Source organism: Lynx canadensis, chromosome E1 (genome assembly GCF_007474595.2).
Source record: "Lynx canadensis isolate LIC74 chromosome E1, mLynCan4.pri.v2, whole genome shotgun sequence".
Lineage (NCBI taxonomy): Eukaryota > Metazoa > Chordata > Mammalia > Carnivora > Felidae > Lynx > Lynx canadensis.
This window is the reverse complement of record NC_044316.2, coordinates 2,632,768-2,660,000: the sequence shown is the minus strand read 5'-3', so window position 1 is coordinate 2,660,000 and position 27,233 is coordinate 2,632,768. Positions and strand designations below refer to the sequence as shown.

Here is a 27,233-nt window from a genome sequence, read left to right as displayed (position 1 = left end):
GACTGTCTCCGGAGGGGTCTGCCAAGTCTCTCCTGGGTCCTCCACCGGCAGAGCGCGGGCGGAGTTTCCGTGGCCCCAAGGCCCCCGTGACGCTTGAGCTCCTTGGTCATTTACCCATGGGGTGAGTGGTTTCCTGATCCGCGCGCGGGGTCAGCGCCGAGGGCTGACACGGGCTGTCTCAGCAATTGTTTCCAGTGACCTAGAAGCCATACTGATGTGTGGCATTTCCAAGTACGCGACTTAAAACACCGGGCGTGGCTCTCTGCCCTCCTCGGCAGCTGGGAGTCCCACGGGACCACGATGCGGCTTCAAGCACACAACCGTGGACGCTGACCTGGTGAGAGCGAGGAGACCAAAGAACCGGCGACCCCGGGTGACCACAAGGAGCAGGACCACCCCGCTGCTCCGGGCGGTTACCAGGCAGATACGCTTTGCCCCAGAGCCAGTGCACCCCTGGGGCTGTTGGGGTAGCTCAGTCTTCACCCCGGCCTGTTCCACCACCAGAACCCCCGCCGCACCCTCACGGGGCTGTGGGAGTTCTCAGGAGACAAAGTCCCACGTCACACGCCGTCCACACTAAGCGAAACCCGAGTGAGAGGCTGCACCCGCCTCCCCTGCACGTGGGCTTTTCTAGAACTTGCAGAGTCTCTCATTTTCCCCGTCTCGGAATATTCCCGAGATGATTATGGAAGCAAAAGGTGGGGGGCTGCCTGTCTGTGGGTCTTCTCCTCCCCGGCCTCCTTGCTGGCCTTCAGTGAAGGAATAGGCTTTTAATGTGGGTCCGATTTAGCTTTTTAAAAACGGAAGTGGTCTTTCCTAGATTTAGCTCACAAAATGGTTAAGTCAGCACCGTGCTGACTTAATTTTGTTCCGGAGAGTTGGGCAACATTCTCCACACCGTCCCTCATGTCAAGAAAAATGTGGGGCACGTTGACTGATGGTGGCAGGTCAGAACCCAGGAGATAACGAGGTGAGGCTCGGCGTTCATTCTACCAGCTTTGAAAAATGGCACAGAACCACCTCCTCCCAGTGGCGACGGGGTGGCACAAATCACAGTTTGTTCAAATTGGTTTTATGCACTTGGGGTAAAAAAACAGCGGGAGCAAACATTCCCCCGGGGGGCAGAGATGGGGCTTGGGAAGGGCGGGGCGAGGACCACTGTCTGTCTCCCTTTCCCCTCCCCTGGGGGCTACAGTGACTTCGTGGTGGCGGCGGGGACAAGACCCACACGTTTGACCGACACCGTGAATCGTGTGCGCTCACGTCGGTTCTGCAGCCAACCAAGTGACGCGGGGGCCGAGGGAAGGGCCTCGCGCCCCTCAGGCCTGGTGAGCGCTGCCCTCCACACGCAGGGGGCACGGCCAGCCCCGCAGGGCCGCAACTGCCGTCCTCGCTGCCCTCAGCCGGGTCCCCGGGTGTCGTCCTGCAGTTTGAGCTCAACTCTACTCCGTGCCCTTAAGGGTTTGTGCTGTGAGGCCGGGGCCCCCCAGGTGCACATACCTGTCGTTTTTTTTTCTTCAATATTGTTTCTTTGCTCGCTTTGGGGAGTACGAGGCGGCAGGTCTTGCAATAGCGGCTTTTCCTTCCGGCCCGCGGTCTAGTCTGTAACCCGCCTCCTGGAGCCGGAGCGCACGGTCAGTCTGCACCCTGCTAACGCAGTCCGCAAGGGTCACGGCTCCTCAAAGCCAAAAGCCTCCCCACGAATCAAATTTTTACTCAAACTCTTCATACAATTAACTTACTCTTTTATTAAAAGTTTGTCTGTTCTGATTAATACAAACTTGCTTTAGAAAATGTGGAAAATATAGAAATGTCTGAAGAAGAAAATTAGAATCATCCATAATTCCACTCCCAACCACAGCCAATCACCCTGTATGCTCCGCTCGTGACACGCCGGGCCTAAGCTCACTGAGTGTTCTCAAAGCCAGCCAGAGGCGGGCTTTCTTCGAAGCATTCGTGTCTTTTCCCCCGAAGAGAAAACAAACGTGTAACATGTAAAAAACATACTTAAATAGAATGAGGTTTCTTTACAAAGTAGCTTCTTATAAAATCTCCATTTTGTCAAATTCCGAGGAGTCAGAGACCCGAATACAGACTCTGGAACATTTATTAGGAGAAGAGCAGACAGGGCGAGGGGCTCATCTCCAGATGCCCCCCCGACTCCTCGTGCTGCTGGGGGCCGGGTGCCCGCCCTTCCTGCGTGCGGGAGGCTTGTCCGTCCTAGGGGCTGCAGCAGCCAGGCGGCGAGGGAGAGCCTGGGAGGGGATCTGGGAGGGGAGGGAGGAGAGAAGGGGGTCAGCCTCCCCACCACCCCAGAAAGGCACCGTGCATGGAGAGGGCCACGGTCAGCCAGCCAAGGGGAGACCACGCTACAGAAGACAGACGGGAAACAGAGGTGAGGCAACAGACAAGGAGCCGGCCGGGGAGGAACCAGTCGGTGAGGGCCCTTGCACGCCCCTCGCCCCCGCCTCACTTTCCCTCACCTCTTTCCGGGGGATCTCACCCAAGCGGGAGTCCGTGTTCCTTCTGGGGACATTATCCCCCCGGCTGTCCGTCCTGCCACACAAATGGAGGGTGAGGACGGGGGGCTCCCCGACATCGGAGGGAAAGCTATTCCCCAGTCTCTCGGGAAGGAGAACAAACAGTGGCGGGAACAGCAAGTCGCAGAGGAAGAGAGGGGACGGCTGGGCCTCCGCTTGCCCGCACCGGCTGCCCCGGAAGAGAACGGATGCCTCTCGGTGGACAGCACCCAACCCTCCCTCCCCTGCCTGGGCCATCTCCCAAGGGTCCAGGCTCCATCCGTCTAACCCTCCTCCCCTCCCTCCAGGCTGGTACCTGCCGTGTTCCTGCCTCTTCAGGTAGAGCAGCAGGTCCTCAGCGGGCAGAGCCCCCCAGCCCCGAGCTTGGTACAGTCGTAGCAGCTGCGACACATCCATCAGCTGCCGCGCTGGTGCGAGCCCGTCCCCACCTGAGGCGCGACGGTGACGCTCGTCACGCCAGGGCCCTCGCTCCGCCTCCCCAGGCCCCGCAGCCAGCACCTTTCCTCCTCACCTCCCGGCCGCTCATCGCGCTCTGGGGAGCCCGCCCGGAGGCCGCTGCTCTGTGAATGGCTTGAGGGAAGCTCGTGAGCCCGGAAGAGACTGGACGCCATGGCCAGGGGCACTTTAGTCTTATGAACAGGGGGCGGGAGGTGTGGCACCTGCGGGGCCTCCTCCCAAGACGGGACAGTCAGGGGGCCTAGCGAAAGGCAAGAGACGCAGGGCTCGGGAAACAGAGCAGGAGCCGAGAAAGCCCTATCGCCTCGCCTCCGTTAGGCTCTCGCACCTCCGTGGCTCCCACCTTCCCCACTCACCAGACTTCGGGGGCAACAGCTCAACAGAGGGGGCCTCGCTGCTCTGCGGTACTATCTCCAGCAGCTGCGGGGACAAGACAGTGAGGCTCCCTGAGGACCAGTGAAGAAAGAGCCCTGGGAATGTGAGGGAGGCAGAGGGAAGAAAGGGCCAGGGATGGCCGCCTTCCAGAACTTAGGCGATGGGAATCTAGACAGACCGCGAGAGAAGCTGTCAGTCCCGAAAGGCGGCTGCAGCCACAGTCCTGGACTCCTGGAGGGGAGAGAGAATGAGGAAGGGGAGAAGGAAACGAGGTAGGATGGGTGGGCCCTCGCTTACCTGGTGCAAAAAATGTTTGAGGCCGTCCAGCTGGGAAGGGGGCTGCAGCCCCGGCTTTAGGAAGCCGTCCCCGTCGGATCCAGGATCTTCCTCAGGGAACGGCCGCTCTGGGCGGTGATCGGGGTGGAAGGCGCCGGCGGTAGAGAAAGCCCCGGCTGGAAAGCGAACCGGCCCAGCGTGTGTTGTGCGGGGAGGGGACTCCTCCACATATCAACCCTCCAAATGCCCCCAAGGAAAGAGGCCCAGTAACGTAAGAGGGCATCACAGCTGGGGGAGGACAACCAACGTTTAGAACAGCTGGAGAGAGAAGGTTGGGGGGCGACTGGCAGGTGGCACAGCTGAGTTCCACAAAGTGTGGACACAGGAGAGAGCTGTGGGGCTCAGGCTCTAAATAAATTAATCCCACCATCAACTCCTCGAAGTAGAGAAACCAATACTCAGAATGGCTCACGATTAACAGACATGTTCTGGTCCCCCTCACCAGAACACGCCCTCATTCTTTTTAATTATGGTTACACAATTTTTGGATTTTAAATCCTGATGTAACTCGGCCCTCATTCTTCACTCGACCTGGTGGTCATGTTTGCACCACGCAGAGCGTGCCCATCCACCCAAGTCGCAGCTGACTGAGCCAGGGAGAGCCACATTCAAGGTCAGCCAGTCCAAGAAGTGGTCACCAACCCATCAGATCGCCTCTCCTTGAACTGGACCCAAGAAACAGAGACACCGAGGTCTCTAGAAGGTTGTCTAGGGCCCCCCGGGTGGCTCCGTTGGTTGTGCCTGACTCTTGATATCGGCTCAGGTCATGATCTCATAGTTTGTGGGTTTGAGCCCCACGTCAGGATCTGTGCTGATAGCGCAGAGCCTGCTTCGGATTCTCTCTCTCGCTCTCTCTGACCCCCCCCCCCCCCCACTCACTCACACGCATACGCACACACTCTATCTCCAAATAAACATTTAAAAATTAAAAAAAAAAAAAGATGGTCTAGAGTATCGGCTGGAGTGTCACAGCTGGTCAAACCCACATGCGAACCAACGTCATGAGAGCAAGACCTGAGAGAGAGTGCTGGTCTACCAGCGGAAGATGTGCGGGGAGAGGCAGAGCCAAGGGCCCGGATGGCCCCAAATCAGCCTGGAGAACGCCCCTGGTCCCGACGCCAGCTCTCCTGAAGTCCAGTGACATCCGATCCCCGCGAGTTCCCACTCCCTTTATTTGAGCCAACTTGAGTGGATTTCGGCTCCTTGCACCTTACGGTCCCCGAGACATCTGGGGAACCAAGCACTCAAGCCCCGCCCGGACAGACAGGGAGCTGGGTCAGAGGAGCCAGTCAGGCAGTGCATGTACAGGGGGCACCCCAGTGACTCTGTCCCCCGTTACCAGAGGTAACAGACGAAGTGAGGCCCGGCTTTGGCTCCAGGGGCTGGAAGGAGTGCTGGCTCTGGAAAGGGGGGCCCAGCAGGGGGCTCAGGTCTGGGGAGGGGCTGCGGAGAACCCGCGGCGGCTGTTCTGCCCCAGCTTCCCGGCTCTGCTGCAACGCGGGCTTCAGGGCCACGGCCACGGGAGGCCGAGTCCAGAGCCTCCTCTCGCCCTTCTCTGGCTCCTGAGGCCCAGGGCTGGAGGGGCTGGTGGCGGGGACCTGGGCACAAGACAGACACAGAACAAGGATCAACGCCCTGTGCATTTAAGGAGACGAGATGTGGCCCAGACGCTTTGATTACAAAGTTAAGATTCCAAATAAGAGGAGGTTTGGTAATGTCTATCAAATTTCTATCAAAGTTAAAAATGTGTATTTTCGACCTTAAACTTCCATTTCTAGAGACTTTAGAGAGATGCCTGCACAAAGGCATGGATGAACGGTATTTGAGAACTGCTGAGTAGAAACAGAATACAGGAAACGACTTTGATGTTCACGACAAACACGTGGTCAAATGAAAAGTCGCACAGCCATGTGGGGAAGGCCCCCCCACTGAGGGCGGGGTGTGCACACAAGTCAGGAGCAGAGGCTGCTTCTGGGGAGAGCGGAGCGTGCCCAGAGACCGCGGTGCAGGGCAGGATGGAGATTACGTTTCACCGTGCACCTCCTTGAACTGTTTGGATTTCTGTTTTTACCACGTGCATATTATAGTCTATTCCAAAAAATATTTTCGCTTAAAGAGAAAAATCTCGTAATTATGAGAAGGAAGTAGGAGATGCCAACATAAGAAGGGTTGGGGTGAGGGGCGCCTGGGCGGCTCCGTCGGTTAAGCGTCCGATTTCGGCTCAGGTCATGATCTCACGGTTTGTGAGTTCGAGCCCCATGTCAGGCTCTGTGCTGACAGCTCGGAGCCTGGAGCCTGCTTCGGATTCTCCCTCTCTCTGCCCCCCTCCCCTGCTCACACTCTCTCTCTCAAAAATAAATAAACATTAAAAACAAATTAAAAAAAAAAAAAAGAAAAGAAAGACGGGCTGGGGCGAGACCCCCCCCTCCCCTACTCTGGGGCAAGACTGGGCGACAATTCTCGGCCCTTCGCGTCATAACTCAGCGGCCACCCGGCAGGACTGGTAGCAGGTACCGCTCACCCCCCCCGCCCCCCCCCCCGGCTGGGGGGAGACAGCCGTGCCCAAGGCGAGGGGCCAGTAGGGGCGAGCCGTGACCGTGGCAAAAAGACCTCTGAGGAGGCAGTTCCTCTTCGAGAAGGTACACAGGCGGGTCCCCCTCCCCCCAGGCAGGCCCTAGGACAGAACTTAGCAGCGGGAGGGCGGGCCGTGCGCACCGGGAGGTCCGGGGGCAGGGTGGTGGCGCCGAGCAGCTGGCTGGCCTCTGCCCAGTGGGCCTGCAGCATGGCCTGGAGCCGCTCCACCAGCTCAGCGCGCTGCTCCTCCAGCCGCCGCTGGCCGCTCTGCAGCTCCCGCACCCGCGCCTGCTCCCGGGCCAGCCTGACGAGAGAGAGAGAGAGAGAGAGAGAGAGAGAGAGAGAGAGAGAGAGAGAGAGACGGGACGGGGGGCGCGCGGCCTCTGAGACGGCAGGCCGGGCGGCGGGGGTCCGGTGGCGGCGCCCACGGGCCTGCAGGGGCGGGGCGGGGGGGGGGGGGAGCGGGCTCCGGGCTGGCAGGGCCCCGGCGGGGACGGTACCTGAGCTCGTAGTCCTGCGCCACCCGCTGCTGCCTCTCCTCGCGCTCCGCCATTTCCACCTTGAACTGAGCCAGCTGGGCGGACAGCTCCTGCTGGTGCTGTCCACTCAGGTCCTGCAGCTGCTTCCTGGGGGGACGAGGGGGAGGAAGGAGGACGGAGTCTGGAGACGAACGCCATCAAGGGAGAAAAGGCGGAAGGCGTGCGTGTGACAGGCCGAGAGCCGGCCGGCCCGGCCGAGGCATGGTGGGTTCGGGAAAGGGGGAAGGACAGAGCTGGCGTGTTGGGACGGGGACCCCGGGAGCAGACGCCGCGGCGAAGATTTACGGGACGGTGATTCACTGAAGAGGCATTTCCAGAAAAATCCAGGAGGGGAGAAGGGATCTGGCACAGGAGGAGGTTCGAGGCCTCGGGGCGGCTCTGGAGACGGCACAGGTCACAGCTCGGCACTGTCCCCACCAAGGCCGGGGGGCTGGAGATCTGTCGCACCCGTCAGTTACGGGCCCCCGCGCCCTCCCCGCTCACCCGAGGGCAGCTCTGCCCCGGACACACGCGGTCCGGGCCCGAAGGCAGCCAGCAGGCTGGGAGCCAGCAGAGGGACCGCAGGGGACATGGACGTGTGACGTGCCCACCAGGGGACCCGGTGAGGGCCGCGCACCTGTGATGTTCCCGCAGCGAGGCCACCTGCCGCAGGCTGCTCTCCTGGGCCTGAGCCAGCCGCTCCGTCACCCGCTGCTCCAGCCGCACGGCCAGGTCCGACTCCAGCTGGACCCGCTGGCTCTCGTACCGGGCCTGGTGGTGAAGGAGGGTGAGGCAAGGGCTCGGTTCCCGGGACGGAGGGCGCCAGGCGACAGAAAGCCCACCGACCGGCACCCCCCTCACATGCCTAAGGGCCAAAGAACAAGACTTCTGTCACGAGGACTCAAAGAGGACCCCTTTCCTCCCGGGGCCACGAGGTCCTCCCACACCACGCACGTGGCACACACAAGTCAAGAGGGCCGCGGGCAGAAAAATCTACACGTAACGAAAAGAAAGGCCGGGCAGGATGACGAGACCTCTCATGTGTCTGAGGCGGCCCAGGGCCTGACGCTCAGCGGGCGCCCGGCAGGAGGCACCGTCCCCTCCTCCTAAAGCACAATCAGGCTGCGGCGTGGTCTCTGGTTTGTCACCTCACAGTCCTCCTCCCGCTCGCTGAAACCTCGTTTCCGCTCACAGCCGTTCCGAAGTCCCACAGAGGTTGGGTCTCAGCCCATCCGGTGATATCTCTGGAACACCTACCACCCACGTCCACCTTTCCTTCCGAAGCCACGGTCCCGACGCCACAGCTCCGTGACCCCGTTCTGACTGCTCCTCGGCCCCAGCTGCCCAGAAAGGTCCTCGGTCTTCTTCCTGACCACACAGCAGCTGACGCTCCGGGTCACATGTCAATAATAAACACGTGGCCTCTAGGCCATATTTTTTGCTACTGTTTCTACCCTAAAACACTTCCTAATCTGTCTTGGGCCATTCTTCCAGGCTTTAAGCCCACTCACACAGAGGCCTACTGAATATGTGTATTTGGATACACCCCAAATAAAACATTCGACATGTAGCTTGTTTGGTTTTCCACTCTCAGTCCTTTCCCTCCTAGGATGTATTTCGTGCCTTAGTTCGTGGCACGGCTCTCCACCGAAACAACCAAGCCGTCTCAACCCAGAGTCATCCCAGGCCCCTTCCTGCTTCTTTCCGCCTCCAACCGGCTCGTTCCATTCTACTTCCTAAACGCTAGCAAATTTACTCCTCACTCGCTACTACAGTAATTCAGTATGATTTCGCGTCTCGCTGATCTCCTCACGTCTATTCTACCCTCCACCCTCAGTCACGTCGGCCCCAGCAGATCTCCCACTTTGTGCCTGAGTGAATATTCTAGAATACAGATGGGCTCAATTTATCTCCTTGTTTGAAACCGTCCAAATGCCCCCCACGGCCTGAAGAATAAAGTTCTGGCTGCTTGAAATGGCTTACACGGCCCTTCGTGTCTTCCTGCCGCCCACCCACCTCCCCTCTCCCAGACAGTTTCCAATTCTGCATCAACCCTTCGCAACAACACACGTTCTTTTCTGTGTTTAGTTTTTAAAAATTGTGGGGAAGAAAGCCCCACATCGTATAAAACTTACCTTCTTACAAGCTGATTTTTATTTTTGTTTTAGAGAGAGACAAAGCGAGTGCAAGAAGGGGAGAGGGACAGAATCTTGAGCAGGCTTCACGCTCAGCGCGGAGCCTGACTCAGGGCTCGATCCCACAACCCTGAGACCATGACCTGAGCCAAAATCAAGAGTCGGACGCCCAACCGACTGAGCCACCCAGGTGCCCCCCTAAATTCTTCTATTGGAAAATTTAATATATACTGCCTGTGGGCCGACAATTCCACTTTAAGGAATCTATCCTACAGAAGGGGTGCCAAACATCTACTTGCAATAATGTTCACTGCAGTGCTGCTCTTAATAGTGAAAAAACCAGAGTCAATGTAGACTTCTCGTAGAAAGGAAAATGCTTAAGAAAACTATGATTCACCCATTCATTGAGACGTTATAAAACTCTTAAAAATCACAGTGTCTATCTATCTGTACTAACATATTCCCTCATGTCTAAAACAAACTCTCCAGTGCTGGGGTGGAGGAAGGGAGAGAGAGGGACAGTGAACCAGACAACAGACAAACATCGTAAAATGTCAATGGGTGAATCTAAGTGCCATTCGTTATACCATTCATGCAACATTTCGTTGAGACAGAAATATTCCAAAACAAAAAGCTGTGTGGAATACACATACGTAATTTATTAAAAAGACCATGCTCTCTAATCACAAAGTTAAGCTATAAATCAACAATAAAATATAAAAAGAAAAAGCCTGTATGTTTGGAAATAACCCAGGAGGTCAAAAATCAATCATATTTAAAAATCTGAATATCATTCAGAACCAAACAGTAAGGAAAATACCATATAGCATAAGTTGTAGGATGCACTTAAATGAATACTCATAGAGAAATTTAGAAAAGACTGAAAAAGAATAAGCAAGCATCCATCTTAACAAGATTTTTAAAACAACAACAGAATAAAACCAAAGAAAAAAAGTTAATTCTCTGAAAACTCATTCAATTCAACTACAACAAAGATGATTTTAACGTTTATTTATTTTTGGGACAGAGAGAGACAGCGCATGAACAGGGGAGGGGCAGAGAGAGAGGGAGACACAGAATCGGAAACAGGCTCCAGGCTCTGAGCCATCAGCCCAGAGCCTGACGCGGGGCTCGAACTCACGGACCGCGAGATCGTGACCTGGCTGAAGTCGGACGCTTAACCGACTGCGCCACCCAGGCGCCCCAAGATGATTTTAAAAAGAAAGGATGAGAGAAATGACACAAGAGAGCAGTATCAGGAAAGAAAGAGTAGAAAAGATGCCAAGGACGTTAAAAAAAATAAAATTAAGTACAACTTTAAGTCGATAAATTAGAAAGTTTAGACTAGATGGATATACAGAAACAGAAAGCCAAAAATAATTCAACAAACAGAAAGCCTAAATATTTCCAAAAACGTTAAAGAAAGGACATTGGCCGTCAAATATCAAATATTCAGGAAACACATATGAGGGCAGCCAGCTGGCTCAGTTGGTTGGGCATCTGACTTCAGCTCAGGTCATGATCTCACGGTCCGTGAGTTCGAGACCCACGTCGGGCTCTGTATGGACAGCTCAGAGCCTGGAGCGTGTTTCAGATTCTGTGTCTCCCTCTCTCTCTGCCCCTCCCCTGCTTGCATTCTGTCTGTCTCTGTCTCTCAAAAATAAGCACTAAAAAAAATTTTTTTTTTAATGTGTAAGAATTTACAAACAGTGGCGCCTGGGTGGCTCAGTCAGTTGAACATCCAACTTCAGCTCAGGTCATGATCTCAGGGTTCGTGGATTCGAGCCCTATGTGGGGCTCTGTGCTGACAGCTCAGAACCTAGAATATGCCTTGGATTCTATGTCTCCCTCTCTCTCTGCCCCTCCCCCAAACACGTTCTGTCGCTCTCTCAAAAGTAAATAAACATTAAAAAAAAAAGAAGAGGGCGCCTGGGTGGCGCAGTCGGTTAAGCGTCCGACTTCAGCCAGGTCACGATCTCGCGGTCCGTGAGTTCGAGCCCCGCGTCAGGCTCTGGGCTGACGGCTCAGAGCCTGGAGCCTGTTTCCGATTCTGTGTCTCCCTCTCTCTCTGCCCTTCCCCCATTCATGCTCTGTCTCTCTCTGTCCCAAAAATGAATAAACGTTGAAAAAAAAAAAAAAAGAAGAAAAGAAAAGAAATACATATGAAATCCAACCTTACAAGCTACTTTAGAGTACAAGACAGGCATGAGATCTTCACATTCCTAATACTGGCAGGGGAAGTTGTTCAAGAGAGTGTGTGTGTATATGTATGTATACTCACACACACACACACACACACATACACACACACACACAGATATACATATACATATGTATACGTATATATGTACATATTCACACATATACATATATATGTATATGGGTACATGTATCTGTATGTATACATATACATGTGTGTACATATGTGTGTGTATGTATATGTATGTGTGTGTGTGTATGTATATATAAAAAGCACCAAAGATGTACCAGCATGGAATTACTAGGCCAAAGCAAAGGGAAATGGGCGCCTAGCCAGGTTAGCCAGCAGGGTAGACAGTCACTTTTGCCCTGGAGGTATCTGCCTATCCGGTCTGGACTGTCTTTCAAGAGCACATGAACAGAAATCAAAAGCCAAGGCCCATATTAGTTGATATCTAAGTGGAGACCCTCCCCACAATAAATTGAGACTCCAGTATGTATCATCCTCAGGATGAAGGTGAACAGAAGTGGAATAGCCTATATGAAAGTAAAGCTCAGCTTTAATCATAGAGCAATCCCAACCTTTAAAATGTGGTTTAAATCCTGGTTTTGTAGTGTCTTTCAGGTAGAAGCAAATGCAAATCTTCACTGCAGGCCTCAACTTATCCCCACAATCTTTCAAATACAAAGTTCCAACATACGATCAGAAATAAAGAGAACCCAGGGCACCTGGATGGCTCAGTCGGTAGAGGGTCCATCTCTTGATCTCAGGGTCATGAGTTCAAGCCCCACACTGGGTGTGGAGCCTACTTAAAATTAAACCAAAAATGGAAGGAAGGAAGGAAGGAAGGAAGGAAGGAAGGAAGGAAGGAAGGAAGGAAGGAAGGAAGGAAGGAGAGAGAAAAAGGAAAAGGACCCGAGGAAATTCCATGGGAACCAGCAAGAACAAGAAACAACAGAAAAGGATCCTCAAACATTTCAGATACTGAAATTATTATCTACAGATAATAAAACTATTTAAAGTAATCAAAGACAAATGTGAAAATATCAGAAACCAAGAAACTATGAAACAGTAAAATTTGAAGATAAAAAGAGAACTTTGTAAGATGAAAAAGTACGATACATACAATTAAAACCGCAGTCAGTAAATTAGACAAGGTTGAACAGAGAATTAGTGAACTGGAAGATAGGAAATTATCCAGAGTGAGCATGAAACACAAAAGATGGGAAATATAAACCGAACAACAAGATCTAGAAGAAGAGCTAAGGTACATTAGGTTTAATCAGGTTCCAGAAACAGATGGCAGAGACAATGGAGCAGAGGCAATGCAAAGATAATGACTGAGAATTTTCCAGAACTGATGAAAGACACCATACTGATTCAAGAAGCCAAATGAATCCCTAAAAAGATCCATATGTGTATATACATACATATATATATGTATGTATATATATGCATGCACCCAGGTAAAACATAAAAACTACAAAGAGAAAATTTTAAAAGCAACAGTGGTCAACTGGTAGCTGACTTCTCAACAGCAATAATGAAAGTCAGGATGGTATTTTCTCTATGTTGAAATAACTACCAACCTAGAATTCTACATCCAGGAATTCCTTCAAAAATGAATGTGAAATAAAGACGTTTTCAAACTAAAATAACTAACCGAAAACACACACATACACATACATACGAGAGATTTTTTCCACCAAGAAAAAGATCCAGATAGGAGGTCCGAGTTCAAAGAAAGTTAGAACAGCAAAGAAAATAGTAAATAACATGAACCCCTCTAAATGACTGTTGACTTTAGAGAACGTTAATAACGTTGTATGGTGTTTTTTTTTTTTACTTGAAACAGAATTTAAAAACAGTGATGTCACAGAAAACAGCAGGGTAGGAAAATGCAGGGGTCGGTCCTTCCGCTGAAACATCTTCAATAAGCTGAGAAAAAAAAAATGATCAAAATCCACTATTTGGGAATTCTGGAACCAGATCAGACACTTAAGCAACCAGGAGAGTGCTTGACGAAAGCAGAGGCTGCTGAACTCTGGTACCAGAGCTGATATGCCAACCTGCTACCATCCCCCAGCGCTCAGCCCCTCCGCAGCCAGGGAAACTGTGGTCCGGGAAACTAGAGTGGCTGACTGAAGTGCGGGGCGGGGGGAGTAAGGACCCCGTCCTCCAAAAACGTGGGGTTGTGTGTTTTGATCAGTTTGACGGCTCCCTGAGGAACCAGACCAAACGAACACCTTTCTTTTGCGTGCCTTGGGCTGCAGAGGCCTCCCTGGTGGCATCAGTTATAAGACTCAAAGAGGGGCGCCTGGGTGGCTCAGTCAGTTAAGCGTCCAACTTCGGCTCAGTGATCTCACAGTTCATGAGTTCAAGCTCCGAGTCGGGCTCTGTGCTGACAGCTGGAGCCCGGAGCCTGCTTCAGATTCTGTGTCTCCCTCTCTGCCCCTCCCCGCCCCAATAAATGAACGTTAAACATTTTTTTAAAAAAAGATTTAAAGAGACGTATATACTTATTTGGGAGAGGAATCCAGACATTTAAGAAAATCTGTCAAGTCACAGGCTAATCACACAGATAACAGAACAGAATTGTCAGTCACCACACACAACAAGAAATACAGACTTTGCAAAAATAATTTGAAAAAGTCACCAAACAACTGGACGGCTGTAGCCATCAAAAGAAATCCAGGGAGAGAGAGAATACGATTTCCATAATTACATTATAATATTCAAAATGTCTAGTTCTTGGGGTGCCTGGGGGGCTCAGTCGGTTGAGCCTCCGACTACGGCTCAGGTCATGATCTCACGGTCGGTGGGTTCAAGCCCCGCACTGGGCTCTGTCCTGACAGCTCAGAGCCTGGAGGCTGGTTCAGCTTCCGTGTCTCCCTCTCTCTCTGCCCCTCCCCCACTCATGCTCGGTTTCTCTCTCTCCTTCAAAAATAAAAACATTAAAAAAAAAAAGTCTAGTTCTCAACAACGAATTACAAGATGTAGAAAGAAACAGGAAAATATGACTCATTCAAAGGAAAAAAGGAATTAGAGGCACCTGGCTGCTCAGTTGGTAGAGGAGGTAACTTTTTCTTTTTATTTATTTTGAGAGAGAGGGAGAGTGCACACAGGTGGGACAAGGGCGGAGAGAGAGAGAGAGAGAGAGAGAATCTCAAGCAGGCTCCATGCTGTCAGTGCAGAGCCCGATGCAGGGCTCAAACCCACGAACAACGAGATCATGACCCGAGCCAAAATCAGGCGCTTAACCGACTGAGCCACCCAAGGTACCCTGAGCATGTGGCTCTTGATCTCAGGGTTGTGAGTTTGAGCCCCATGTTGGGTGTGGAGATTGCTTAAAAATAAAAGACAAAGGAAGAAGAGACTCTGACAGGAACATTTCCTGGAGAAGCCCAGACACTGGAATGATTAATCAAAGACATTAAGTCAACAGTCTTAAGTATGCTCCGTGAACTATTTGGACAACAAACTGAAATCGGAATGATATAGGAGCAAATAGAAAACCTCACTAAAAAGACATAAGTGATGACAAAGAACCAAACGGAAACCCGGGGAGCTGCGAAGTACAACCGATGATACGAAAATTTCCTTAGATGCCACTACATACGCTTACTGAAATGACCAACACCCACTGGGCACAACCTATGTTGGAGAAAGTGTAGAGCAGCAGGAACGCTCACTCAGCGCGAGGGCAAAAGGGTACCGCCCCTCCGGAGACAGTGCGGTGGTCTCTTACCTACTCTTAGCGTATGATGTAGCAACCACGGTCCTTGGGATTTACCCAGAGGAGCTAAAAACTTAGGTCCATGCCCAAACCTGCACACGGATGTTTACAGCAGCTTTATTTATTTTTTTAATTCTTTTTTTTTTTTTCAACGTTTATTTATTTTTTGGGGGACAGAGAGAGACAGAGCATGAACGGGGGAGGGGCAGAGACAGAGGGAGACACAGAATCGGAAGCAGGCTCCAGGCTCCGAGCCGTCAGCCCAGAGCCCGACGCGGGGCTCGAACTCCCGGACCGCGGGATCGTGACCTGGCTGAAGTCGGACGCTTAACCGACTGCGCCACCCAGGCGCCCCTAATTCTTTTTTTTTCTAACGTTTTATTTATTTTTGAGAGAGACAGAGACAGAGTGCGAGTAGGGGGAGGGGCAGAGAGAGAGGGAGTCACAGAATCCGCAGCAGGCTCCAGGCTCCGAGCGGTCAGCACAGAGCCCGACGCGGGGCTCGAACCCACGAACCGTGAGATCACGACCCGAGCCGAAGTCAGACGCTTAACCGACTGAGCCACCCAGGCGCCCCTACAGCAGCTTTATTTATAACTGCCAGAAGTCAGAGGCGGTCAGATGTCCTCCAGCAGGTGCATGGATAAATGAGCTGTGGTCCAGCCAGACAGCGGAATATTATCCAGCACTAAAAAGGAACGAGCTCTCAAGCCTTGAAGAGACGCAGAGGAAACTTCAATGCAGAGCGCTAAGTGAAGCCAGTCTGAAAAGGCTACAAGCCATTTGATTCCAACTGTATAGCATTCTGGGAAAGGCAAAACTATGGAGACAGTAAATAGGTCAGTGGTTGCCAGGGGTCGGACGGAAGACGGGATGAACAGGCAGTGCACAAAGGATTTTTAAGGCAGTGAAACTACCAACTACGATACTGTAAAGGTGGATACGTGTCATTATAAATTTGTCCAAACCTATAAAATGTACAAAACCAAGAGAAAACCCTAATGTCAACTATGGACTCTGTGTGATAATGACGTGTCAGTGTAGATTCATGGATTGTAACAAACGCGCTACTCTAGTGGGGATGTTGACCATGTACAGACACAGCTATGTCCCTGCGGAGGTAGGGGGGATGTGGGAAGTCTCTTTGCCTTCTGCTCAACATTGCCCGGAACATAAAACCGCTCTCAAAAATAAAAGCTATTAAAAATTCACTGAAGGGGCTCAATGGCCGATTTCAACAAGAAGAAGAAAGGGCCACTGAACTTGAGGATAAGCAGTTGAAGTTACCCAAACTAATGAGCAGAAAGAAAAAACAACCGAGAAAAATGAACAGAGCCTGAGGGACCCGAGGGACATCATACCAACATCTGCAACAGCGACGTCCCAGAATGATGAGAGAGAGGAAAGGGAACAGAAAAACATTTTTTTGAAGAAATGGCCAAAAACTTCCCAAATTTGATAAGAGACATAAATCCACCCACTCCAGAAACTCAACAGTCTCTAAGCACAATGAACTCAAAGAGATCTGCACTACCACACATCACAGTCATACTGTCAAGAGTCAAACGGAGAAAGTGCGAGAAGGACCTTGTCACTTACAAAAGCACTTCAGTAACACAGCTGAGGTCTTGTAAGAAGTGAGAGAGCCCAGAAGGTAGTGGAATGATATATTTAAAATGCTGAAATAAAATCACATCAACCGTCAACTAAAAAAAATCCTTCAAGGGGCTCCTGGGGGGCTCAGTCACTTGAGCATCTTGACTCTTGCTATCGGCTCAGGTCACGATCCCAGGGTTGTGGGATCAAGCCCGGTGTCAGGCTCCACACTGAGTGTGGAGCCTGCTTGGGATTCTCTCTCTCTCTCTCTCTCTCTCTCTCTCCCTCCCTCCCTCTCCCTCTACCCCCTTATCCCTGCTCGCTCACATGCTCTCTCTCCCTCTCTCTCCTAAGTAAACATTTTAAAAAATCCTTCAAGAATGAAGGAGAAACTAAGGCATTCTCAGATAAACAAAAGCTAAGAGCACTCATTACTAGCAAACCTGACCTATAGAAACATGCTGAAGGGAGTCCCGTAGACTAAAATGAAATGAAATTCAACAGTAACTTGAAGCTATATGAATAAATAAAGAAAAGTGGTAAAGGTTACTATGTAGGTAAATGCAAAAGTCTGTATTACTGTACTTTCTTTGAAAAAAAAATGTTTTAATGTTTATTTTTGAGAGGGGGGGGGCAGAGAGAAGGGGGGAGACACAGAATCTGAAGCAGGCTCCAGGCTCTGAGCTGTCAGCACAGAACCATGAACGGTGAGATCATGACCTGAGCCAAAGTCGGACACTTAACCGACTGAGCCATCCAGGCGCCCCGTGTATTACTGTACTTTCAGTTTGGAACTTTTTTCCCCTATATGATATAAAAGGCGGATGCATAAAACAGTAATTATAAATCTGTGTCAATAACACCACGAAAGCAGAGGGACACAGATGTGTAGCAACAGTGATCACTGACTATGGAAACTAAAGCTAGTATTATTCAAACTGGGTTACTGTTAAGATGTTAATTGTAATCCCAAGGTAATCATTAAGAAAACTTCTAAAATGTACAGAAAAGGAAAAGTGAAGAGAATCAAAATGGTACACAAAATATCAATGTACCTTAGAAAGGCAGTAATGGAGGAATTGAAAAAACAAAAAACAAAAACCAAGCAGGACATACAGAAAACAAATAGTTAAATGGCAGATATAAGTGGTTCTTTTCCAGTAATTACTTTAAATGGAAATGGATTAAACTTTCCGATTAAAAGGCAGAAACTGGCAGAATGGATTAAAAAACAAAACGTAATCCACCCATACGTTGTCTGGATTACAAACTCACTTTAGATACAAAGACACAAAGAGGTTGTAAATAAAAAGATGAAAAAAGATAGTCCATGCAAACAGCAACCAAGCGAGCTAGGGTGGGGCTATGTTATCATCAGACAAAAATTTAAGCCAAAAAAACAGTTACATCAAGAAGACATAACCATATAAACATATATGCATTTAACAGAACCCCAAATTATATAAAGAAAAAATTGACAGACTTGATGGAAAACATGGACAGTTCTACAGTAATAGCTAGAAACGTCAACACCTCCCTTTCAGTAATGGATAGAACAGAGGCACGTGGGTGGCTTAGTCAATTAAGAATCCAACTCTCGGGGCTCCTGGGTGGCTCAGTTGGTTAAGTGTCCAACTTCGGCTCAGGTCACGATCTCACGGTCTGTGCGTTCGAGCCCCACACCAAGCTCTGCACTGGTGGCTCGGAGCCCAGAGCCTGCTTCGGATTCTGTGTCTCCCTCCCTCTCTCTCTGCCCCTCCCCTGCTTGTGCTTGCTCGATCTCTCTCACACAAAAATAAATAAATAAACATAAAAAAAAAAAAAAGAATCCAACTCTTGATTTTGGCTCAGGTCATGATCTCATGGTTTGTGGGATTGAGCCCCACACCAGGCTCTGCGTGGAGCCTGCTTGGGATTCTGTCTCTCCCTCTCTCTGTCTCTCTCTCTCTCAAAACAAATAAATAAACCTAAAAAAAAAATGGATAGAAGAATATGAAATCAAGGGCTTGAATAGTACTAGAGCCAGGCACTATTCTGGGATTCAATAACAAAGACACAAAAACCCTTGCCTTCAAAAAATACACAAGATTTTAAAGTACAGTATGTAGTGTACTAGAAGAAAGATCAAGCAGGGAAGGGGAACAGGACGGTGAGAGGTTGCACGTTTCACTCAGCGTGGTTGGGGAAGACCTCACTAACGAGACGACATCCGAGTGAAGAGTAGTTCTCCTGTCCCTCAACTATCACTTAGCATGCTACTTCGAGAATTGTGTGCCAGACAGACTCCCGCTCTAGCTGGCGAGCTCCTGTGGGCCCGGACTGCTCCCAGCTCCCAGCACGGAGCTTGTGCAGGGGCCGTTCGGCAGGCTCAGTGAACACACACCCGCCAGGTCAGAAGGTGACAGCAGCTTACAAACAGCTACAGAACGGAACTAACACCCTTGGTCGTTCATGACATTGGTTTCCATGCGGTCAGTCCACCAACTCAAGCGGCTGGTGCAAAGTGAAAGGAGTTTGTTTTTCCAAACACAGGTCTGGCTGACGGAGAAACTGGGTGTATCCCCTTAGGTCAACCGTTAATAAGGAAAACCTCGCAGACTGACCTGGTCTCAGATCCTCATTAATCTTCCCCTAACACACATTTTACACACACAGTGGTCCCCTCTCATCCATGGTTTCCCTTTCGGCGGTTTCAGTCACCCGCGGTCGGGAAGCAGGTGATCCCCCTTCGGACAGTATCGTCAGGTCAACAGAGGCCTCACACTGTGTCACAACGCCTGTGCCATCCACCTCCTTCACCCCATCCCGGGGCATTTTGTCATTCCCCCATCCTCACCAGAAGGGTGAGGGGCGCCTGGGTGGCTCAGCTGGGTAAGCGCCAACTTTGGCTCAGGTCACGATCTCGCAGTTCATGGGTTCGAGCCCCACGTCGGGCTCTGTGCTGACAGCTCAGAGCCTGGAGCCTGTTTTGGATTCTGTGTCTCCCTCTCTCTCTGCCCCTCCCCTGCTTATGCTCTCTCAAAAGTAAACTTTTTTAAAAAATTAAAAAAAAAAAAAAAAAAAAGGAGAAGGGTGAGTGCAGGACATTAAGATACTTTGAGAAAGTGAGAGACAACATTCACATGACTTTATTACAGTACGTACTTAGAAGTGTTCAATTTAAAAAAAAATTTTTTTTATTTTGGAGGGGCAGAGAGAGAGAATCCCAAGCAGGCTCCATACTGTCAGCCAGAGCCCGAGTCGAGGCTCGAACTCCCCGAACCCCGAGATCCTGACCTGAGCCAAAATCGAGAGTCAGACGCTCACCCGACCGAGCCACCCGGGCGCCCCATGAGCGTTCAACTTTATAATGAGTTACTGTTGCTCGTCTCTTACTGTGACTGCTCTGTAAAGGAACCCCCGTGGCAGGTGCGTGTGGGCAAGAAACCCGGGGCACACACGGGCTTTAGTACCACCTGGGGTACCAGGCACTGCATCCTGTGATTGGGGGTGGGGGGAGCTGCTGTAAAAGCAGAAGCTCAGGTCAAAATTCTGGTTAAAACCGGGAGGAGCGTTCGCCAGGGCTCCTCTTGGGAGTCGTGAGTCCCTGTGCCTCAGACCCTCCTCCCCTAAGCAGGAAACCCGCCCCAGACGCCCCGCCCCCTGACCTGTACCAGGCTCATCTCCAGCTGCAGCGCGTCCCTCTCCCTCCGGGCCGTGTCCAGCTCGCCCTCCAAGCGCCGCACCTCGGACTGCGCCAGCGCCAGCTGCTGCTGGGCCTCCCGCGCTGCCTGCGCCTCCCTCTGTGTGTTCCCCTGCGGGAGGACATCAAACCTAAGGACGCGCCGCGTGTCCCCGCGCCCCGTTACCCCTGGCCCCGCGTCAGCCTCCCCCACGCTGAAACCCAAGCTGCTTCTCTCCCTTTCACACGTGACTACTTCCTCATCTGTTCCAGCTCACCCTTCTGCCTTCCGCGTGGTGGCCGCCCCCCAGCCCTTCGCGCCGGCCTAACACCCTCAGCCTCGTCCCGCGGCGACAGCCCTGCGCTCTCCGTGCCAGTGCCCTACACGCCACGTTCCGACATCGCGTCTCATTCCGCTATCTTGCCCCGCACCTGCTCCCTCTTCCCCGCCTGCCACTCTTACCGTCTCCTGCTCCAGCTGGGCCTGCACGTCGTCCCGCAGCGCCCGGTGGCGCTCCTCCAGCTGGCGCTCCTGCTCGGCCCACGCCTGCCGTTCCCCTTCCAGGGCCACCTTCAGTGTCTCCAGCTGCCGGTGCTCACTGAGCTGCCCCGCCCGGGCCTCGTCCCGCTCTTCCTGCAGAGCCCGGCACCGCTGCTGTTCCAGCTCCAAGCTCAGGGTCAGAGCCTGCCTCTCCTCCTCCTATGGCCCCAGGGGAAACCAAGCTCCTTACGAGCCCGTCCAACGCCAGCAATCTGTCCCCTCGCCCCACACAGAGGACCAGCGCCCTGAGAATTACGTCCACGAGAAACACAGCAGTTGGCCAGCCCACGGGATTAGGATATAGTAAATAAGAGCTTCTGTTCCGGAATTAGCTACATCTGGGTTCAAATCTGTCCCTTCCTATGCGTTCTGAGGCACGCGTCTCAATCTGCAAAACGGCATCATGCCAGGGTCTACCTCGTGAGGATTACGGTGCAAAGCGCACAGGAAGTAATTAGCACGGGGGCCCGGCACACGGTGAGCGCTCCGTACACAACAGCCATCACTATCATCATCAAGAGAAGTTCCACGGAGACCAGAAAATCCAGCCCGCAAAGTCATGTCCTAGCCAACCAGCACCCGTCACCCATACTGTTGGACAAAGCCTGTTAAGATGAGAAGTACCAAGGGCGCCTGGGTGGCTCGGTCGGTTAAGCGGCCGACTTCGGCTCAGGTCATGATCTCGCGGTCCAAGAGTTCGAGCCCGTGTCGGGCTCTGGGCTGACAGCTGGGAGCTCAGAGCCTGGAGCCTGTTTTGGATTCTTTGTCTCCTTCTCTCTCTGTCCCTCCCCCACTCATGTTTCTCTCTGTCTCTCTCACAAATAAAACATTAAAAAAAGTAATAAAAAAACTAAAAGATGACAAGTACCAGCCTGCACGTAGCAGGCACATGTCATGCACACGGTGACTTCCAAACCTGGCTGCTCGTTCACGTGGGTAATCCTCTTGTCACTTCAGCAGGAAGAAACCTGACGGAGTCTTGTCCCACACCCGGCTTCGCCATGCCCTACACCACAGTTCCCAAGCCTGGCTGAGCAAAATCAGCTAGGAAACTGCTGAAAACATTTAGGCTCCCAGCCCCACCATATGCCTACTGAATCACAACCCCTGGCAGTGGGTCCCCGAAATCTACATTTTAAAGTAATCCCCCAGGTAATTCTAACGAGGAAATAACTTGCCGAGTCTCTTAAGCTAACTTGGTGGCAGAGCCCTGTTTGCAGAACAAGTGTTCTAAGATCAGTCTTTGGGAAACACTCCCCCAGTGCAGCTCCCACAACCCGCCAACGGCAAGCACCCCTCCAGAAGTAATTAGCGGCTTCCACCGGAATCAACCCAGTCCAGCGTTCTCACCAGCGTCTCTCTTTCCCGTTGCTGCAGTCTGGCGCCTTCCTGCTCACGACTCAGGGCCTCCATGGCCTCAGAAAGGCTTTGCTCCAGGTGGGTTACTGTCTTTCAGGGACAGGGGGACACAAGACAGGGGAACTGACGAACTCATAGTTCAAAAAGCGTCAATGAGATAGACTTTAAAAGTAAGACCTGGGGCACCTGGGTGGCCCGGTCGGTTGGGCATCCGACTTCAGCTTGGGTCACGATCTCGCGGTTCATGGGTTCGAGCCCTGTGTCGGGCTCTGTGCTGACAGCTCAGAGCCTGGAGCCTGCTTCAGATTCTGTGTCTCTCTCTCTCTCTCTGCCCCTCCCCCCACTTGCGCATGCGCTCTCTCTCTCTCTCTCTCTCTCTCTCAAAAAATGAATAAACATTAAAAAAAATTTTTTTAATAAAAAAAAGAAAAAGAAGACCTAACTAAATGACTTGAGGGCCAAAGAGAAGACCACAGGGTGTGGGGAAAGCTGGGAAGACACAGATGAGGCAATTCTGACAGTAAAAATGGTGAAAAGAGAGCAGGTCGGTTTCTGCAACCCTGGCTCAATCGGTCGGGAACCCTGCTTCGGAGCTACTTCAACCCCCTTCCACCTGCCAATCTGTGACCCCGGTTCTAATGCCATCTGATCCAGGTTGCCCACCTCCTGCTGCTTGCTTCTGGTGAGTTCGGCTGCCTGGCGTTCCTCCTGGAGCCCCCGAAGGACCTCTGCCCGCTCGGCTTCGTGCCGGTTCCAGCCCTCCACCACGCGGGCCAGGGTCTCAGGAGAGGAGAGTCAGATGGCATTTCAAAATCATTGTTTTGCCCTCTTTCTGCCCGCAGGAGCGGGGTCAACAGCCACCTTCTCCCAGGATCGGGAAATCCACACCGGGCCCCAGCTCCCAGAGTGAGCACAGAAATGCCGGCCGGCCACCCCGTTTACTCTTCCCCCCGTGGAGAGCCCCGCCCGCATTCTGCCCCCCTGGCACCTTGTCCAACTGCTCGATCATAACATCTTTCTTGCGGTCGGCAGTCACAGCCACAGCTAACTGTTGCTGAAGCTCCAGCACTCGGGTCTGGAGGCTCTGAATATGGCGCTCGCAATGCTGGGAAGAAGGGTGACAAGTGGGGGTGACCGTCCCTAAGCTGACCAAAGCATCAAACTTCCCAGGTTTTCTCGGTGAAAACGGGCTGGACACAGGGAGCTTGGGTCCCCAGAACAGAGGAGGTTTGGAGAAGAAGAATCAGGAATTCTGGAGCAGGAAACTTGAAGCCTCCAACGCCTTCCCCTACCATCTCAGGAGACAGGGGCTTAGCTTCCGGGCTCTTCCTTTTCCTGGCTCTCCCGAGAAGAATTCCCATGAACCCTCTGGTAGCAGCGCGACAGCCCACACGGCAAAGAGTGGGAGGTCACTCCTGCCTCAAGAAGTTCATCGGGCACAGTGATGAAACACGGCAAAGACAGGAGAAAGCCTTTCATCCATGCCCAGTGACTTAAGATCAAGGAAGAGACAACACAACCAGTGATTCTGACGCTTCCTCTGCCTAGTCCCTCTCTCTGCCCACCTCAGAGAGGCTGGAGATAAAGCTTGCTAGGTCACCGACAACTGCAAAGCCTTCGCACAAGCTAGCGAGGCTTGTTCATTCACCACGCGCTTATGGGACATTGCTTTGCTTTGCGTCAGGCATGTTCTAGACCTTAGGAAGACAGGGCGGAACGAGATAAGGTATGGCCCTCGTGGAGCTTAGATTTCAGAGGGGAGAAATGAGATGTACCGGGCTGTGGTAAGCAGCTATATGAAAGAAAGAACAGAGCAACCCGACTGAACGCCGGGAGGAGGAATGTGCCATTTTAGGTCAGATGGTCAAAGACGACCACCCTGAAGGCAAAGTCTCGGCTTGCAGGCCCTTAACCCTCAGCCCTGTTCAGCACCCGGCCTATTTCTAATCGTCGCTGCTTTCAAAAGGAAGCCTCGGTAACTCACCTTGCGACGGGTATGCTCTGAATCCAGGGCATCCCTCAGGCCCTGGAAATCCGGGGGATCGAGCGGGGGTCCTGGCCGAAGACTGGCATAGCGCGGAAACAGCTCCTCCAGGGCTTGGGCCGAGCTGGACGGAGATAAGTCTTGCAGGGGCCGGGTGCTGAGCAAACCAGGTAGAGAATGTCAGGGTGGGGAAAGCTTCTGAGATCCCCTAGTCCAACTGTGACGTTTTACAAACGTGGAAACTGGAACTCAGAAAGGGCCAGAGACTTGCCCAAAGTCACGGAGCTAGACAGTGACAGGGCCCTCAACAGCACTTAGGTCCTGTGATTCACTCTCTAGCGCTCCTTCCTGCACACCACGCTCCCCGCAGTAACAGTCTTAGCAGAAACAAGCCAACTCTTCCGGGGGAAGAAGATACCTGGGAGAAAGCCAGGTACCAGGCAGGAGATGCCCACGTTCCTGAAGTAAAGGAGTTAGAAGCCAGGAGAGAAAGGATGAAAACTGAAAGGTAAGGGACAAGCATCTTAGGGCCTTAAGAGGTTCAGAAGCAGGAAGGAGAGAATTATGGAACGGAACACTTGGCTTTCCAGGCAAGCAAGTGAGCAGAACCCAAGGGAGACTCACTTCAGCAAGGTGGCTGTGCTGTCACTGTCAAAGGAGTCCTCTTCTCGTCTCTCTGAGCCAGCACCTGGAGTGAGGGGGTCCCCTGCAGGCAGCCAGAGAGACCCCAGAGCCAGGGTCAGGTAAGACTTTGGAACAGGGACCACTTGAAGGAGAAGAGAGGAGAGGGCCTTCCTTTCTACTGCACCCACTCCTCTGGCCCCTCTCCCAAAGAACCGGAGCCTCTCCTGAAACCTGAGTCTTCCTTTCTCCACCTTCTCCCGCCCCTTACGTCTGTGCACTTCTTCATGGTCAAGGGGTTTACTCACGATGGGCTGTATCACGGGAGGTCTGGAGCAAGCTCTGAAGTTGACCCCGAACACTTTCCATCTCAAAGATATGCTTCGAACCATCCTAGGGGGAAAAAAAAAAAAAAAGCAACATGAAAATCAGATGCACACTGAAAAACCTATGTTCGACCTACCGCCAGGGCAGATGGCATCCGGTACCCCCCGCCCCGCCAACCCAAGAATTTTTACTCCGGCACCTGGGAGAGCTAAGAAAAACAGAACTGACTCAACTCAAATGTCTGCAGAAGCCAGACAGGTAGTGGGAATGAATTAACTAGGCACATTAAGACAAGACTGGTGAGGACGCTTGTCAGCTAGAGAGCAAACCTCTTCTCCGAAGACCGTACAGTCCGTGGCGAGAGACCCAACTGGTCTGCAAATTGTTTACGACACTTTTTCTAGCCAACACGCATAACTATCCTTTCTGTAGCACGTGTGATTGATCAGGCTGTGTTTTAATGATTTAGATGCCAAACTTTACACCATACAACCAAAATAGCTTTGAGCTGGGAGGAGCTTAGCACGTTTTGCTGTCCTTATCCTCACTCTTAGTGCCCGGGGGGCCAATCAAAGCACAGTGCAGGTGTCTCTGACCAAAAAACACTAGTTAAGTTTCATAATTTCCCCAAGTATGGTGTCCCTGGGCCACTCTCTGCCTCATAAACATTTGCTCCCAGGAACGAGCATAAAGGACTCTAGTTAAAAGCAATGTGAGGGGCGCCTGGGTGGCGCAGTCGGTTAAGCGTCCGACTTCAGCCAGGTCACGATCTCGCGGTCCGTGAGTTCGAGCCCCGCGTCAGGCTCTGGGCTGATGGCTCAGAGCCTGGAGCCTGTTTCCGATTCTGTGTCTCCCTCTCTCTCTGCCCCTCCCCCGTTCATGCTCTGTCTCTCTCTGTCCCCAAAAAAATAAATAAACGTTGGGAAAAAAAAAAAAAAAGCAATGTGAAATCCAACAAGAGGGGTTCAAATCTCAGCAAAGCCATTTTTTTTAACCACCTCCAATTCCAAGACCCTGGAGGTCCCCAAGACACACCTCTCTCACCTTTTTCTTCAAGTTGTTCTCCAATCCAACTGACAAGCTGCGACTCAGCTCTTGGGCCAAGCCATCTAACATCTCATGAGGAGGTGGGGAGGAGGAGGGCAGATACAGCTGGGCTCGGGCTGTGGCCTCTGCCTGGCGACTGAGGTGCAAAGAAGCATAGAGCTGGGAGGTCACCTCAGAGGACATTTGGTTCAGCCCAGGGGCTTCTGATGAATCACTCAGGAGATCCTCAGCCCGGAGGGGTGAACTGGGAACCGTAGCTGATGTCGCCATGGGTACAAGGAAGAGACAACTGCAGACAGTACAGCTGGGAACTTCTGGTCCTGCTGTAGGACAGGCCAGGGGGGGAAGTACACGGAAGAAGAAGATTTGGGAGAAAGGAGGAAGGCTCCAAGCCCAGGATCCTTGGTGACTAACGGTATGGAGGCTTTCTGGTTAGAGGAAAGGTTTCTGGCGGTTTCAGAGGCCATGGGAGAGGGCAAAAGCATTTCCTTCCACAGCTCCTGGGAACGGTGGAAAAGGAGGGTGCAGCAAGGAGTGGGTGGGGACAGAAGACGGAGGAGCGACAGCACCCCTGCAGTTCCCTGGAGGGCTGAAAGCTGTAGATCAACTTCTGGCACCGGCCATCACGGGTCAACTGAACTCAACGTGCAAACTGAAATGGGCGCAAACCCAGTAAGGGCCTAACTTCCCTCCAGCCGCCTTATGTGCCCCTCACCTGGTCCCGGTCTCAGAGAGGCAGGAACCTCAGGTTCCCCACCGGCTCACACCCCTCCGCCATGCACCTGTTCCACCCACGGTCAACCCTCTTGTATATCCCCTCCGACCCCTTCTGGCAAGAAAACCATAGTAAGTTTCCCTAGCCTCCCTCCCTCCTCGCTCTCCCGAGAGAAACTTCGTAAACACTCGGTCACCTCCTCAGACGTCTCTAAAAGGTACGCCGCCCTCAAGCCTAGCCTGCGATCCTCTACCCCGACCACCCCTCGCGACTCCTCGCCACACCGCCGGACCTCAGCCCCCTCAGTTTGCCACGGTGTCGACAAGGGGCTATCCCCCTCCCCTGAGCCCCGGTCCGGGAGACCAAGGACGCCTCCACACCCACCCTCACCGCCCTCCCTGCGCTCAAAACCGTTGGCAGCCTCCCGCCCACCGTCCGCAGCCCCGCCTCGCACGGCTTGATGACGTCACCAGCCCAGAGCTCTTCCTCGCAGCGGCTCGGACGGCTTCTGG

General features: G+C 52.3%; 1 protein-coding gene across 5 annotated transcripts; it reads right to left on the bottom strand.

Annotated features, from left to right (window-relative positions):
* Positions 1-1,728: 1,728 nt before the first annotated feature.
* On the bottom strand, positions 1,729-27,226 carry CNTROB (centrobin, centriole duplication and spindle assembly protein). Of its 5 annotated transcripts, none has more exons than XM_030295927.2 (19): positions 25,995-27,226; positions 24,941-25,025; positions 24,636-24,717; positions 24,012-24,168; positions 23,016-23,132; positions 22,691-22,807; positions 22,019-22,117; positions 20,591-20,827; positions 20,114-20,260; positions 7,437-7,570; positions 6,782-6,907; positions 6,423-6,585; positions 5,047-5,305; positions 3,669-3,823; positions 3,353-3,416; positions 3,052-3,237; positions 2,836-2,968; positions 2,504-2,556; positions 1,729-2,267 (listed from the first exon to the last, which is right to left on the bottom strand). In XM_030295927.2, the coding sequence occupies exons 1-19, from the start codon at positions 26,274-26,276 to the stop codon at positions 2,221-2,223; spliced, it is 2,643 nt and encodes an 880-aa protein (XP_030151787.1). In that variant the 5' UTR covers positions 26,277-27,226; the 3' UTR covers positions 1,729-2,220. The 5 variants fall into 5 exon arrangements, with proteins under 5 accessions (XP_030151787.1, XP_030151784.1, XP_030151788.1 ...); XM_030295924.2 differs by having other exon boundaries at positions 2,484-2,556; positions 25,995-27,225; XM_030295928.2 differs by having other exon boundaries at positions 26,004-27,225.
* Between the last annotated feature and the right edge of the window lie 7 nt (positions 27,227-27,233).

Coding starts and splice junctions, on each gene's coding strand:
- CNTROB (XM_030295924.2), bottom strand. CDS start 26,276: ATGGCGACATCAGCTACGGTTCCCAGTTCACCCCTCCGGGCTGAGGAT. Junction 25,026..25,994: donor TGAAGAAAAAGGTGAGAGAG/GTGTGTCTTGGG, acceptor TTTTCCCCCTAG/GATGGTTCGAAGCATATCTT. Junction 3,238..3,352: donor GCTGTTGCCCCCGAAGTCTG/GTGAGTGGGGAA, acceptor GCCTTTCGCTAG/GCCCCCTGACTGTCCCGTCT.